The 15,784-nt window shown below is 56.6% G+C and overlaps 1 protein-coding gene across 2 annotated transcripts; it reads left to right on the top strand.

The window, feature by feature from the left end:
* The first annotated feature begins 28 nt into the window (after positions 1-28).
* CC2D1A (coiled-coil and C2 domain containing 1A) lies at positions 29-15,593 on the top strand. 2 transcript variants are annotated; one of them, XM_059160187.1, is made up of 29 exons: positions 29-162; positions 1,500-1,635; positions 3,260-3,375; positions 3,471-3,536; positions 3,812-3,946; positions 4,045-4,279; positions 7,113-7,237; positions 7,570-7,642; positions 7,786-7,857; positions 7,976-8,106; positions 8,184-8,256; positions 8,950-9,083; positions 9,440-9,551; positions 9,633-9,805; positions 10,533-10,655; positions 10,741-10,799; positions 10,891-11,007; positions 12,654-12,727; positions 12,802-12,860; positions 12,977-13,028; positions 13,153-13,252; positions 13,341-13,431; positions 13,739-13,876; positions 13,969-14,033; positions 14,414-14,477; positions 14,566-14,692; positions 14,774-14,850; positions 14,949-14,996; positions 15,081-15,593. In XM_059160187.1, exons 1-29 carry the CDS (start codon positions 103-105, stop codon positions 15,099-15,101), a joined length of 2,856 nt encoding a protein of 951 aa, XP_059016170.1. In that variant the 5' UTR covers positions 29-102; the 3' UTR covers positions 15,102-15,593. The 2 variants fall into 2 exon arrangements, with proteins under 2 accessions (XP_059016170.1, XP_059016171.1); XM_059160188.1 differs by having other exon boundaries at positions 13,972-14,033.
* Positions 15,594-15,784: the final 191 nt, after the last annotated feature.

Here is a 15,784-nt window from a genome sequence, read left to right on the forward strand (position 1 = left end):
CGCGGGGCTCAGGAAGTGCGCGTGCGCGGCAATAGGCCCCGGGGTAGGAGGCAGGGCAAGGCCAGGCGAGGTGGCCAGTGGCCTGGGCATCCAGCCTGGAAAATGCACAAGAGGAAGGGACCCCCGGGACCCCCAGGACGAGGTGCCGCCGCCGCCCGCCAGGTGAGTTTGTACCCCACAGCCTCGCCTAGGGAACCCTACTCAGCCCTATCACAGGTTCATTAGAGGGCCCCACCCCCCAGGGGAACCCGATCACCACCTGCAGGTAAGCCCCGGTCCCCGCCCTCCAGATGAGGTTCTGCCCCCAGAGTGGGGCCTGCTGGCCCTGGCTCCCCAGCTTCTCAGCTCTTGGCGCCCCGCTCTGGGCTCAGGGCCACCTGTTGCCGCAGCCTCTCCAGTTTGGGAGGGGAAGGCCTCCGACCTGGGATATGGATAGTTCCTGCACTCCTGGCCCAAACACGCACGGAACCTCCCATCGGCCAGGCCAGATCAGACTCTTTTTATCCCCACTGTACAGATGAGGACACTGAGGTCCAGAGAGGTGAAGACAGTTTCCCAAGGTCATAGGGATTAACAGCTTGGCCAGAGCTAAGTGCAAATCCAGAGCTGCTGCCATGAGCCCATGGGACTATGTGTGGCTCTCCTTTCCCTCCTCCCTCTCCTCTGCCTCAGGCACCTGGACAGTTTGTTTTTTCTTAGCTTTGAAGGAAGAAGCCCAGGCCACAGCTTAGTGCCAGGGTATTAGAGTCTGGCCAGCCTGGAGTTCCCTGCTGGCCTTTGCACGTTGGACACTCGGCTTCACAGGCTTGTGCCTCAGATTCCTCATCTATAAAATGGAGGCCCTAACAGTCCCTATGTCACAGGACAGGTGTGAAAATTCATTGAGATAGTTTATGGAACGTGCTAGAACATAGCACTCAGTAAGTATAACTTCGTTATTATTCTTAAAAGGAGCCATACATAATTGTCCATTTTGACCCACAGAAAAGGCAATTTTGTATAGTTCAACATAATAGTATCACATTATGATTGGTCATGAACCAGGAGGGGATAGCTTCCTTTGTCCCAGGTCCGTTATCCAATAAAAACCCCACTTTCAACTTCTTTGTTGTCTGGGCTTCTATTTGCCCTTGCAGCCTTCCTGCATGGCCCCCTCTGCTGAGTATGCTGGAAGGAAAAGCCCAGGTGTGCAGAGTGGCTTTGCTTTGGGCGGGGTGTTGGGCCTGCTTTTCCCGCTGAACTTGGTCAGCAGCATATCATGGGCGTGGGCTCAGAGCAGGGAGCAGGGTCTCTGCCTGCCCTTTGCCCTGTGTTGATCTGTGCCAGAGGGCCTGGCCCATCTTGGGACACCTGTTGCATTCTGAGCTTGTTCCGGCCTCTTAGCACTCCCCAGGGAGAACGACTTTCCCCAGGAGGTCTGGGTTTCCTTCCTCCTGAGGGAACTCTGGGTCCATCCTGGCTGCCTCCGACGTCTGATTGGACCCTTGCTGTTCCCTCAGCTGGGCCTGCTGGTTGACCTCTCCCCAGACGGCCTGATGATCCCTGAGGATGGAGTTAATGATGAGGAACTGGAGGCTGAGTTCTTGGCCTTGGTTGGAGGCCAGCCCCAAGTCCTGGAGAAGCTCAAAGGCAAAGGTAAGACTCTCAACACACCCCTGAACAGTTTTTGAGCTCCTGCTGTGGGCGGGGCTCAGTGCTGGACCCTGGGGAGAAGGAGGAAAGGAAACAGAAAATCTTTGACCTCCTGGAACCCACAGCCTGGGTAAGAGGTGAAGTGATGAACTCTGGACCTAGGGTGAGGGTTCAAATCCCACCTCTGCCACTTATTGGCTCTATGACTTAATAAGTCCTAACATCTCTGTGGACCTCAGTTTCCCCATCTGCAAAATGGGAATAATGACTGCACTTAATCACGGGAGTTACTCTTCTGGTGTTCGTAAAGCACTTCCCAGAGGGTCTAGCATTTCCTCCAGCTTGCTGTCCCATGATCAGGGCTGGGATGAGGGAAGCACAGAGCAGTGGGAGAGACCTGATGCCCGCAAGAAGCACCCACAGTAAGGAGGGCCAGGTGAAGAGCTAGGTAGCGCTTTTGGGAGAGGCCACAGCCCCTGCAAAAGCCCCCTAGGGGAGGTGGCAGAGGGCAGCAGCTCTGTAGTGGACAGAGGGGCTGGAGCTCCGAGGGCAAACGGAACCTTGATACTTTACCAGTAATTCAGTCAGTCCTCATTATTGATGGATTCCATATTTGTGAATTTTCCCTACGGGCTCAACTTTATTTGTAACACCCAAATCAATGCTTGCGGAGCTTTTGCTATTATTGGCAGGCGTGCGCCGAGCTGCCAGAAGTTGGAGCCGCTCAGCACAGATGCTCCCAGCTGAGGCAGAGCACGGGAACGCTTTATTCTGCCTTCTTGTCCCTGGGTGGGCTGTGAACAAGGCTCCTTTCCACAGTCTGTGTCAGACTGCCTTTTTTTTTTTCTCATTGTGGTGCTTTTGTTGATGGTTTTGCTCTTCAGAGTGGCTCCCGAGTGTAGGGCTTAGTGCTGTCTCGTGTCTCTGAGAGCAAGAAGGCTGTGAAGTGTCTTGTGGAGGAAAGATTTAGCAGATGAGCTTTATTCAGACGTGAGTTACAGGGCCGCTGTTGGCCTTGAGTTCGATGTTCACAAGTCAACAATCTATTTTTAAAAAGGTATCGTTAGATAGAAACACACATCAAGCAAGGTTACGGATTGACTGGTTGACAAAAATGTTGTGCCCAGAGGCTCATGGGACCCGAAGCTTCTATCTCCTCTAAGGGGCAGTGGTTGAGTGTTCGCGGAGTGGGCACTTATGGCAGCTTCATAGAACGGAACTAAAGCAGTTAATGGGAATAACTCGAGAAAATGCTGACCACGTGCTGCTCTGGAGTTTCCTCCATCTTTACTTCCCACCACCCACCTGTGAGAGAGAAACTCTTGTCCTCATCCAATAGATGGGAAGACTGAGTCCCAGGCAGGGCAAGTGACTTGCCCAGGGCTCCAGAGCGAGAGAGCTGTGGAGCCAGGGTGCCGAGGCAGGCTTGATCAGGAAGAGACGAGGTGGGCGGGCTTTGCGGGGATCAGGATCGTACCTGGTGGGTCCAAGGACCGTGGTGGGGTGCCCGTGGAAGGGCTGGGAGGGGGACACGCTGCCCTGTTCTTTGGGACAATGGGTCACGGGGATGGGAGGCTGGGGACTCTTGAAGGATCCCAGTCCAGCTGGGGCCTCTCCCTGTCGCCAGGCCCCCTGCCCATGGAGGCCATTGAGAAGATGGCCAGCCTGTGCATGAGAGACCCAGATGAGGGTGAAGATGAGGGTACAGACGAGGAGGATGTGGAGGCTGACGATGACCTGCTGGTGAGCACCCCGGGGCAAGGCAGGGGGCCTCGCGTGCTGTCATTGCGCCATCCAGCGGGCCCTCATGCTGGGTCTGTGGCCGTGTGCCCCTGCAGGCAGAGCTAAACGAGGTCCTTGGGGAGGAGCAGAAGACTGTGGAGTCCCATCCTCCTGCCACTCAGGTACAGCCCAGCAACCTGCTCCCGCTTGCCCAGAGTTCGAGGCCTTTCCTGGCCCCTCAGCCATGTTGCCTTGGGCACGTGACATGACACACCTCTGAGACCCAGTTCTCGGCACCAGGAACAGGGATAATGGTTTCCTGGTTGGCGGGGGGCAGTTGGGGACAGCTGGGCCAGGGGCAACATGCCTGGTGTGTGTGGAGACACTTGACAAAGGAACTCTTGGGGAGAACTCAGGTGGGGTCGCCACCCAGACCATGCCCCGGTCCCTCCTGCAGCCAAAGGCCACAGCTCCCAGCCCAGGGGTGGAGGCCACCTTGCAGGAGAGGTTGGCCCTCTACCAGACAGCAATCGAAAGCGCTAGGCGAGCTGGAGATGGTGCCAAGATGCGGCGCTACGACCGGGGGCTTAAGGTGAGCCGGCATGTGACAGGAGGGTGCTGGCACCCTACCACTGCCCATTGCCTCCAGCTCCAGGGTCCTCTACAACCCGCTTTCACACCTTATCTCAGACACTTGAAAACCTGCTGGCCTCAGTCCGGAAGGGTAACACCATCGATGAAGGGGACATCCCGCCACCTGTGGCAGTGGGGAAGGGCCCAGCAGCCACGCCCTGCCACACTCCGACACCCACCCAGCCGTCATCTGCACACCAGCCAGTGCCAGAGCCCAGGGTCACGGTAGAAGGCCTTCCTGCCAGTGCTCCCACCACATCCATCAGCTTGACTAAGCCCCAGCTTCCTCCAGGTAGGCCAAGGGCGGGGCTGGGCTGACGTGGGATTTGTGGGGGTGGTATTCAGCAGTTGGCCATTTTGTGGGGGTGCTGAGTCATTCATTCATTAAATATTCTTCATTCATTCATTCATTCATTGGGCACGTGTGAGTAGGGGGAGGGGCAGAGGGAGAGAGAAAATCCCAGCTCTGTGCTGAGCTCTGAGCCCAGCGCCGGGCTCGGTCCCACAGCCCAGAGATCATGACCTGAGCTGAAATCAGGAGTCAAAGGCTTAACCAACCGAGCCAGCCAGGCACCCCGATTGTTCAATGTTCTGAACACCCCTCCCCTTCCTAGGTCCTCATGCCTCTGGAGTTCACCAATACCTTTTTCCTTTTTTCTGTGTGTGGTGATGTAACAGGTGTAACATAACATTGGCCGTTGTAACCATTTCTCAGTGTGCAATTAATGTAGTGGCCTGTGGCACACTCACACAGCGTGGTGCCACCACCACTCTATCTTTTTCCAAAGAATTTTTGTCACCGCAAACAAGAACTCTGTCCCCATGAAACACTAACTCCCCGTTCTCCCTCCCCCAGCCCCGGGCTCTCCCCATCTGCTCTCTGTCTGTGGATTTGCCTCTCCTAGATTTTTCGTGTAAGCAGAACCACATGCTCTTTGTCCTTTTGGGTCCAGCTTCTTTCACTTCGTGTAATGTGGCCGCAGGCATCAGAGCTCTGCTCTTTTGGAGGGCTACTGTTCTCACACAGAGAGTTGTAAGTGGATAATTTCCAAGCCCTCAGCTTATCTGTCTTCTCTCCTAAAACTCACCTGCTGGAGGTTTTCCAATCTCCCAAGAGGTTTTCCTTCTCTGATTGCCCTCCTCCCACTACGGGAAAGGAGTGCCCGCCCCGGTGCCTTCTAGAATATCAACTCGGGCTCTGCCCCAGAGGCAGACACTCCCCAAGTGAACCAAGGAGACGCTTAAAACTGGGCTGGCCTGGTTGACAAAGTAAACAGCAGGTCTCAATCTTCCCGCAGCCAGACTAGTTTCTAAGCCGTTGTTCTGGCAAAGGTCAAGGAGGATTGTTGGACATTATCACCCGAACTTCTCTGCCAAAATCACCAAAACATTTTTCACGATGGGGTTTAGGCACATGGCTTGGCAGGGGTTCAGGGGATCTCCTGGCAGGGTGATGACAAGACTCCAGCTCTTGCCATCTGTTTGTTGGTGTGAAGCAGGTTTCTGTATGCATTAAAAAAAGAAAACAGGGAAGTTGGGAAAGAGTAAACCAGGAAACAGTTCATCGGTAGAGGATGGGCCCAGCCCGACCGTGCCAGGCAAGAGGTACCTTGCTCACAAAATTTTACTCTTGGCATATAATCCACAAGCTTGACATATTTAGGCTTTGCTTTCTTGCACACTAATAATAACAGTGATTGAACCTGGAAGAACGTTTTCTTAACTCAGAGACTTGCAGTGATGTGTTGTAAAACCAGGCAAACTTGTCAAGGTGTTTTTGCTTCAACCTACAGACAGCTTTTCCAGCAACTACACCTAAACTGAAAGCTGTAGTTGCGGTTGTCAGTCTGAGAAGGTACAACGCATGCGGCTTTCCAGGCGTTTCTAGGATTTGTGGACCCTGGGTGGTGTATCTATTACACTTTGTCTTTTTTATACCAAAAATTGCACGGATTACTTTCAGTTTAGAGATACTTCCCCTGAAAACCTACTGAACTGTGTTATTTGATCCTGTAACTAACACATTGAAAAGAAGCTGAACTCTTTGTTTCCTCGCTTGGCCAACGCACTGCGGGGATGGATTTTGGCTGAACAAGTATATGATAGGGCGGTCCACTGAATGCCACTGAACTGTATACTTAGAAAGGGTTAAGATGCTGAATTTCGGGGGCGCCTGGGTAGCTCAGTCAGTTAACATCTGCCTTCAGCTCAAGTCATGATCCCGGGGTCCTGGGATCGAGCCCCACATCTGGCTCTCTGCTCAGCGGGGAGCCTGCCTCTCCCTCTCCCTCTGCCTGCTGTTCCCCCTGTTCATGCTCTCTCTGTGTGTCAAATACATAAATAAAATCTTAAAGAAAAAAAAAGGTGGTGAATTTCATGTGTATTTTGCCACAATTTTAAAAAATAAATAAAGACAGAGGCTTTAATCCCCGGAGCTACCCAGGCATCCCATACAAAAACTTTTAGATGCCAACTTAAAAATTCCTGAGGGTACAGAAGTTTTCCAAAATTCTCTGAAGGCCACCAGTCCTGGGCTTGGGTGTCCGCCTTCAGGCTGTGACCTCAGGGAGGCGACATCCCCTCTGAGCCTTGTTCTCACATCCTTAAAATGGACCTCAAGAACAGTCTTTGTTGTGAGGATTAACTAGAACTGGTTCAGGCGTGCCTGGATGGCTTAGTCGGTTGAGTGTCCAACTCTTGGTTTCAGCTCAGGCCATGATCTCAGGGTCATGAGATCAAGCCCCACAGGGGACTCTGCACTCAGCATGGAATCTGCTTGTCCCTCTTCCTCCCCCTCTGGCCCTCTCCCCTCTCTCTTTCTAAAATACATGAAATCTTAAAAAAAAAAAAGAAGAAGAAGAAGAAGAAGAAGAAGAAGAAGAAAAAGAGGGGCGCCTGGGTGGCTCAGTGTGTTAAAGCCTCTGCTTTTGGCTCAGGTCATGATCCCAGGGTCCTGGGATCAAGCCCTACATCAGGGTCTCTGCTTAGCAGGGATCCTGCTTCCTCCTCTCTCTCTGCCTGCCTCTCTGCCTACTTGTGATCTGTGCCTGTCGAATAAATATATAAAGTCTTTAAAAAAGGAGAGAGAGAAAAAGAAATGATTCATATACTGTTCCCCCTTCCAGGTCCCTGCAGCCCCGGCCCCCTGGCCCAGTTGCAGAGCCGCCAGCGGGAATATAAGTTGGCTGCCCTCCATGCCAAGCAGCAGGGAGATACTGTCACTGCTGCCAGGCACTTCCGTGTGGCTAAGGTGCGTCCAGGCAGGCGGATGGGGTCGGAGGGAGAAGACAGGATGCTCTCGACTTTGCATGGCTGCAAAGAACAGGAGCTCTGCAGTCACACAGGCCCAAATTTGGGTCCTGGCTGCTGCTCACTCTGGAGCTGTAGTTTGCTATACCTCTTAAAGCCCCAGTTTACCCTGTCTATGAAATGGGCATAAACATGGGAAGGGGCTTAAACAAGATGGTGCAGAGGAATGGATAGAGCTAGGAGTCCTCAGTCAAACGGTGAGGCCCAGAGGCTCCCCACAGGGTCCTGGCCCCCAGCTGCAGCTTCCTGCCCTGACCTCCTTTTCTCTCTCAGAGCTTCGATGCCGTCTTGGAGGCCCTGAGCCGGGGGGAGCCTGTGGACCTGTCCCGCCTGCCACCTCCCCCTGGTGAGAACCCTACCCTGCTCACCCTTCAGGACCTGATGCCGTCACCGTCACCGGTCACCTGGGAACCCCCTCAGGCCACACCAACCTGGGGGTAGGGGGTGCCCAAGCAAGCCCCTCATTGGACTGGACCTCTCTGCCCTCAGACCAGCTGCCCCCAGACCCACCATCACCATCACCACAGCCTCCAACTCCCACCACGGTGCCCTCCACGCCAGGTAGGCTCCTGGGAACCCCGTGTGGTGGGCAGGCCAGGGCAAGACAGTCTCCCTCCTTCCCAGGACTCTGAACCCTGCCCCTCTGCCTCCCGCCTCCGGTCTCCCCCGTCTGCCGCAGAGGTTCCCCCACCTCCGCGGACTCTCCTGGAGGCCCTGGAGCAGCGGATGGAGCGATACCACGTGGCTGCAGCCCAGGCCAAGGCCAAAGGGGACCAGCGGAAGGCTCGCATGCATGAGCGCATCGTGAAGGTGTGTGGGGGCCTGATGGGCAGGTAGGCAGCCCCCGGAGACCTGGCCAGGTGGCCCTCATACCGTGTCTGTTGCAGCAATACCAAGACGCTATCCGAGCCCACAAGGCTGGCCGGGCTGTAGATGTGGCTGAGCTGCCGGTGCCCCCAGGTAGGCGCTGCCCCTCCCCCTAGCTCTCTGGCCTTTGAGGCTTTGCAGCTGCTATTCCTTCCAGTGGTACCTTCCAGGGAGCTCTCTGCTACGCATTCAGGAATTCTGCAAACTTGTTAGGCAGTTGGTAGCTTAAAGTTGGGTCCTAATAGGAGTGTTTATACCATGGAAATGGGCAGGCACTGAAAATCAGGGACGTTTATTTGGAGAACCCGTTCATCAGTCCGCCGCCATCTGATCCCGCCATTTCTTCTTTGTTCAACTCACTCTCTCCTAGTCATCAGCTCTCAGCTTTACACATACCTACTCAGGCTCCCATCAGCCTCCCAGTGGGTTGGGGGTCTCCTCTGGGTTCTCAGAGCTGCCTGGGTATCCCCCATGGGAGCAGTTATCGCTCAGCACCTCGGTGTTCCGGGAATCCCTCCAGGCCTGTGATCACTTCTTGTGCCCAGTAACCCACCTCATTGGTGCTTGCTTGTTGGAGTCTGGTCGAGGCCCAGGGTCAGGTGAGAGGCACCAAGAGGCAGGAGGGAGATTGGAATGGTCTGGTGTCTCCACAGAACCAGCAGGAGCTCCTTCCTGCATTCAGAGTATATCCAAAGCCCTGAAGCTCCTTAGGAGGGGAAGGAACCCAGGTCTCCCCCAGAGTGGCATGGGTCTCTCCCTCCTGACTGGGCCCAACTGGCCGCCCAGGCTTTCCCCCCATCCAGGGCCTGGAGGCCACTGAGCCCACCCAGCAGAGCCTGGTGGGGGTCCTGGAAACTGCCATGAAGCTGGCCAACCAGGATGAAGGCCAAGAGGATGAAGAGGATGAAGAACCTAGGAAGGTGTATGTGAGTAGCTGGGGTCTTGGCGTGAGGCAGTAGGGTGGCAGCAAAGCAAAATCTTGACATTGGGGAAGAACGACCTTATCCTTGCCCTGCCTATTCCCAGCTTTGAGGCCATGGCAAGTCATTTTGCTCTCTGATCCAGTCTCGTCATCTGTAAAGTAGGCGTGGCAACAGTCTCTGTCTCCCAGTCTTGTTGCAAAGATTCAGCGAGAATGGGACCATAGGTTATGTTCAGTGCTGAGGAAACAGAAACTAAGACAGCCCCTGTTGTCAGCATCAGGCCCTGACCCTTTGGGGAATGGAAGGACCGCAGGCACTGGGAGAGCCCTGACTTCCTTTCCATCCCTCTGCAGCCCACCAGCCCTCCGACCCCCGCAGCCCAGCCCAAGGCCCCACCCTCAAGGGCAACCCCGTCAGGCTCCACCCCAGCAGCTAAAACAGCCCCCAAGGGCACATCCACCAGAGGTAGGTCCGTCCTCCCCTCCCTGGAGGCCCATTGCCTGGCCATGGGCTGGGCAGCAGCCACTGACACCCCCATACCCACAGCCCAGCAGCAGCTGGCCTTCCTGGAGGGCCGGAAGAAGCAGCTCCTGCAGGCTGCGCTGCGAGCCAAGCAGAAGAATGACGTGGAGGGGGCCAAAATGCACCTGCGCCAGGCCAAGGGGCTGGAGCCCATGCTGGAGGCCTCACGCAACGGGCTTCCTGTGGACATCGCCAAGGTGAACTCTCTAGACCTGCTGGACTTTCCCAGGCACCCACCCATGGGGCTATGGCCACTTAGCCATGTGACTGGGAGTAATATTAGGGCCCCGGTGAAGCTGCTATAACAAATAGGTCCCTCGAAGATGGTGGCTGAAAGAAGACAGACATATTTCTTGCATGTAACGCTTGGGGCAGTCTGGGCTCTGAAAGACAAAGCCCTCTAGGGCCCAGGTTCCTTCTGTCTTGTTGCTCTGCTGCACTCTAGGGGGTCACTTCTGTCTACATGGTGAGAGTGGGTTGATGCCCTGTCTGCATTCGGTCCGTGGGAAGCGGTGAGAAAAAGAAAGGGCAAGGCAAGCAGTTTCCTTTAAAGGAAGTGACATGGTGTACTATCATTTCTGCTCACATTGCACTGGCAGAGCTGAATCACATGGCTGTACCTAGCTGCAAGGGATGCTGGGACATGTAGTCTCTTGGCTGTGTGCCTAGCCAGAACGCCATTACTAGGGGAGACAGGGTAAGGATCACATCTGGGGGAGACAGTTGACAGATGCTGCCACTTTGGGAGGGACCATCCACTTTTCTCTTTGCACCACACTTTTCACCTTCGGGGAGAAGAAAAGACCAGGGCGGGGGCAAAACAGTGGTCCAGGAAGGCCTTTCCAAGCAGGGTTGACATTTCCATGGGTGGGCCTGTTTGTTGCTAACCAGCAAGCCCTTCCCCACGAGCCTTGTCTTCCCCAGGTGCCACCCGCCCCCGTCAACAAGGACGACTTCTCTCTGGTCCAGCGGCCCGGCCCAGGCCTGTCTCAGGAGTCTGCCCGCCGCTATGGCGAACTCACCAAGCTCATAAGGCAGCAGCACGAGGTGAGGCGGGCCCCTGGCCCAGCTCAGCGGGCCTCCCTCAGGGTCATGGCCCTCATCCCTCCACTTACTATCTCCTGCTCTTCAGATGTGCCTCAACCACTCTAACCAGTTCACCCACCTGGGCAACATTGCCGAAACCAGCAAGTAAGTGCCCCTGTCTGCACCTCTGCCACACATTTGCACCCCCAGCCCACCCTTGGGACTAGGGACCTGAACAGGGCTCTCTCGGTGGCAGATTTGAGAAGCTAGCAGAGGACTGTAAACGGAGCATGGAGATTCTGAAGCAGGCATTTGCCCGGGGTCTCCCCACGCCCACTGCCCGCTTTGAGCAGAGAACCTTCAGCGTCATCAAGTAAGGCCCTGATGCCCCTTGGCCCAGATGTCCCTTTGGAGAGGGGTTTGCCCTCCCCAGAAGCCAGCAGAAGGCTTGCCTCTGGGGGAGAGTTTGATTGGGTGGTGAAAGCATGGTATATGCAAGGGTCCTGAGGCAGCTATGAGGTGCAAGTGAAGGATGGTGATGGAATGTTGACAGTGACACATTGGGAACTGGGGAAGATCTAGTGAGTGCAGACATGGGCCTTGTTCCAAGGCCTGGGTGAGCCCTCAAGGTAAGTATTGGTCCTGCTCCTTTCAAGCCTTCCCACACCCTGGGAATTGGGGTCATTTTTCCCATTTATAGATGAGGTTAGGTGTAGCCACTGCAATAATGTAAGACAAGTCACACCCCTCACCCTGGCTTCCCATCAACTCATCTCCATCCACTGTCCGCATTTTGCTTGCCTTCTACCACACAGGCCTCTTTTTGGTCCCTCAGATGGACCAACCCTATTCCTACTCAGGGTCTTTGCACTGGCTATTTCCTCTGCCTAGACCCTCTTCCCTGGGTCTCCATGTAGCAGTACCTCCCCGGCATCCAGAATCACCTGTGATGTCACCTCCCTCAAGAGGCCCTCCTTGACTGCTCTGTCTACAGCAGCCCCTCCTGAGTGCACTCCACCTTCTCCCCTATTTTAATTCTCTGCAGGGTTGCTGTTTCTCTATTTATGTATTTCGTTGGTCCACTGTTCACTGAGGTAGCTTGGGCTCCATGAGCACAGGGATGGGGTCTGTCTCACTTTCTGCCATATCCCCAGCAGCGAGGACACTGGCAGACACATAGTAGGGGCTCCAGAAACATTGCTAAAGGAAGGGAAGGTCCCCCAGCGGCTAGGGCACTCACGAGCTGGTACATGGTAGATGCTCAAGAAATGTCAGGTGTGGGACGCCTGGGTGGCTCAGTTGGTTAAGCAGCTGCCTTCGGCTCAGGTCATGATCCCAGCGTCCTGGGATCGAGTCCCACATCAGGCTCCTTTCTCGGCGGGGAGCCTGCTTCTCCCTCTGCCTCTGCCTGCCATTCTGTCTGCCTGTGCTTGCTCTCTCCCCCTCTCTCTCTCTGATAAATAAATAAAATCTTAAAAAAAAAAAAAAAAAAGAAATGTCAGGTGAAGCGAATCAGGCAGCTGGGGCACTGCCTGATGAATATCAGGGACCCCAGAAACGTTAAATGAAGGGAAGCTCCCCCGGCAGTGAGGCCACCAGCTGGCACAAAGTGGGTCCCAGACAGATCCATGCAGACTGAAGAAAGGTCTCAAACGTAAGTCATTGGCCGAATGGTACAAAGAACGTCAGTCTGTCTGATTTTAAAACTGAAGCCCAGGCCTCCTGGGTGGCTCAGTGGGTTAAAGCCTCTGCCTTCAGCTCAGGTCATGATCCCAGGGCCCTGGGATAGAGCCCCGCATCGGGCTCTCTGCTTAGCAGGGAACCTGCTTCCTCCTCCTCTCTCCCTGCCTGCCTCTCTGACTACTTGTGATCTCTGTCTGTCAAATTAAAAAAAAAAAAAAAAAAACCAAAGCCCACAAAGGCCAGCAAGGGGTTATTCTCTGGCCCCGCCGAGGGAAGAGAAGGTGGGTGGGCAGTGGGGCTGAGGTGCTTCTGTCTCTCCATCTGCCCTCCCGGAAGGATCTTCCCTGACCTCAGCAGCAATGACATGCTCCTATTCATCGTGAAGGGGATCAACTTGCCCACACCTCCAGGTGAGGGGCGGCAGGCTGGGGTCAGGGCTGTGGGACTGCCCCTCTGCCCAGTTTTGACCCTTGTCTGCCCACAGGACTGTCTCCTAGCGACCTGGATGTCTTTGTTCGGTTTGACTTCCCCTATCCTAATGTGGTACGTGGAGAGCGCAGGAGGAACAGACTCAAGCCTCATCGGGCTGGGAATGGGTGGGCAGGGATCTGGGGCAGGCCCCAGCCTCCCTAAGCTTTCCTGCTCCTATTTGGCTGCAGGAAGAAGCTCAGAAAGACAAGACCAGTGTGGTTAAGAACACAGACTCCCCCGGTGAGCTGAGCGGAGGCTGAGCGGAGGCGGGAGGCACCCCAGCCCCATGCCGCGAGAACACGACACCATAGCCTGACCCCTCCCTCTCTCTTGTTCGCCCACCCGGTCCTCACCCCCTGAGTAGAGTTCAAGGAGCAGTTCAAGCTCTGCATCAATCGCAGCCACCGTGGCTTCCGAAGGGCCATCCAGACCAAAGGCATCAAATTTGAAGTGGTCCACAAGGGGTGAGCTGGGGGTACAGGTGCTGGGTGCACTTGGAAGGGTGGGGGGAGCCGCCCTGGGCCAACCGTCCTGTCCCTGTCACACATGCAGGGGGCTGTTCAAGACTGACCGGGTGCTGGGCACGGCCCAGCTCAAGCTGGATGCCCTGGAGACCGCATGCGAGGTCCGGGAGATCCTGGAGGTGAGGCGTGGACATCTGTCCGCAGGCTCTGGTGTGGCTCTGTTACGTTTAACATGATTCAGATTCCTCCTGCAGGCCCAGGGCCTCCCTCCGGTGACCTGCTTCTCCCCCGGCAGTGCGGGCAGTTCCCAGACCTCCCTACTACCCAGCTCTAAATATTCCCAGCACCCTGCTCCATTTTGACCAGTTCATATCTCAGCATACCCAGGGGCTCATATTTTAGAAATCACGCTGGTCCCCCCTGATCCCGACCCTGGGCCTCCAGCCACTGCCTGCTTCTTAGGAGCCTCCCCTCATTTCCACGCAGGTCCTGGATGGTCGCAGGCCCACGGGGGGGCGGTTGGAGGTGATGGTCCGAATTCGGGAGCCGCTGACGGCCCAGCAGTTGGAGACCACAACTGAGAGGTGGTTGGTCGTCGACCCCGTGCCAGCAGCTGTGCCCACGGTGAGAGTCCTACCCATCAGCTACCCCAGGGAGGGAGGCTTGGTGCAAGGGGGCAGGGCCGACAATCACAACGCTGGTTCTGTCCACTGAAGCAGGTTGCTGGGCCCAAGGGCAAGGCCCCTCCCGTGCCTGCCCCGGCGAGGGAACCAGGGAACAGGTAGGTGGCTGGGTCTAGCCATCCAGGAGAGAAGCCCCTTCTTCCCGTCTTAGCCCCTCCTGGTCAGTTTCCCACCGGGCACAAATTGTAGTGTGTCTCCCCTGTGTTCCAAAACGTGTCCTGCCCTACTCTCCTGCCCGGCTCTGACTCCTTTGGCTCCCAACTTGACTATGGCCTCCTCTAGGAAGCCTTCTCTGATCACCCAGCACTGCAGTCGCCTGAGTGAACAGCCATCATCCCCACTAGGCTGCGGGCTTAGCAACAGCAGGGTGGGCCTGGCTTGTCTCCTGCTGTTCTCCAGGGCCCAGTGTGTCTGTCAAATTCATGGGATCAGGGCTGGGGGGTTCCTTGCTGCCCCTTACCCTTGCCCAACTCCATAGATCTGCACGGCCCCTGCATAGCCTCAGCGTGCTGGCCTTTGACCAAGAGCGTCTGGAGCGGAAGGTGGGTGCCTGCTGCGGTGGGGCAGGATTGGGGGTTCTGTAGGTCCCTGAGGTAGGGCCATCACAGTGCCCTGCTTTGCATCCCCCAGATTCTGGCCCTCAGGCAGGCGCGGCGGCCGGTGCCCCCGGAAGTGGCCCAGCAGTACCAGGACATCGTGCAACGCAGCCAGTGGCAGAGGGCACAACTGGAGCAGGGGGGCCCGGGCATCCGGAGGGGTAGGGTCTCAGGGAGGGATGCATGGGGGAGGGCGGGGCAGCCATCCCCATCCTGACCTGGTTCCCCCCCTACCTCCACAGAGTACGCGGCCCAGCTAGAGCGTCAGCTGCAGTTCTACACAGAGGCCGCCCGGCGCCTGGGCAATGACGGCAGCAGGGTGAGCTGGGCGAGGGCCAGGCAGGTCTGGGCTGGGGGGTAGCGGGTACAGGGCTGCTGGAGGCGATAGTGGCCCGCTAACCACCTCTTGGCCTCCAGGAGGCTGCAAAGGAGGCACTGTACAGGCGGAACCTGGTAGAGAGTGAGGTGAGTGGCCGGGGTGTGGGGGGGTGGTGTGTGTGTGTGGCTGTGGCTGTGAGCACCCCCTGACCCCTGTGGCCTCTCCCGCAGCTGCAGCGGCTCCACAGGTGAGGGGCCAACCAGGCGGGCGGCCCCTGGAGAGTGGGGAGCAGACCCAAGGCCCTGGCCCTGGGAGGAGCGGACAAAGCCACAGCCAAGGACCAGAGAAGCAGACAATCAGCGGACAGTCAGCTCCGGATGGACCCATCCCCCCACTGGGTCCCCCAGCCAGGCGGCAGCTCCCTGGCAGGGGGCGCTGGAGATGGCACTGCCAGCCGGCTCATGCCTCTAACCCAGGCCCGGCTGGGTGGGTCCTGGACAGTCCTGTTTGCACAGCCTGGGGCGTCGGGCCCCTGGCCTGCCCCGGAGGTGGGGGCAGGGGGCAGCTAGGACCAAGCCCCAAGGGCCCCTGCAAGCACTTTACTTCCTGTCCCTCCCCAGCCTTAACCCTGAAGCCCACCCACACCCCAAAGAAGCCGCTGAGGTCAGCCAGAGCCCAGCTGGCTCCCCAGGGCTGACACAGGGAATAAACAGCCAGGGCCGCGCCTGGCTCACTCTGTCCTATCTTTGTTTCTTGCTCCCATCCTCTGTGACTAGCTGGGGCCCCCCACAATCACCCCTGGGCTTGATGCCCATGTGTCTGCAAGAGGGACAGGCTGTGGAGGGAGTGTGCCCGTGAAGGATGTGTCCATGTCGCACACTTGGTACAAGGACACGTGAGGGCCTGTGGCCTGCCTCGAGGTGTCTGCCATGCC

The sequence above is a fragment of the Mustela lutreola genome, chromosome 2 (assembly GCF_030435805.1).
Source record: "Mustela lutreola isolate mMusLut2 chromosome 2, mMusLut2.pri, whole genome shotgun sequence".
NCBI classification, from domain to species: Eukaryota; Metazoa; Chordata; class Mammalia; order Carnivora; family Mustelidae; genus Mustela; species Mustela lutreola.

Coding starts and splice junctions, on each gene's coding strand:
- CC2D1A (XM_059160187.1), top strand. CDS start 103: ATGCACAAGAGGAAGGGACCCCCGGGACCCCCAGGACGAGGTGCCGCC. Junction 8,257..8,949: donor TGAGCTGCCGGTGCCCCCAG/GTAGGCGCTGCC, acceptor CTGGCCGCCCAG/GCTTTCCCCCCATCCAGGGC. Junction 14,034..14,413: donor GCGAGGGAACCAGGGAACAG/GTAGGTGGCTGG, acceptor CCAACTCCATAG/ATCTGCACGGCCCCTGCATA.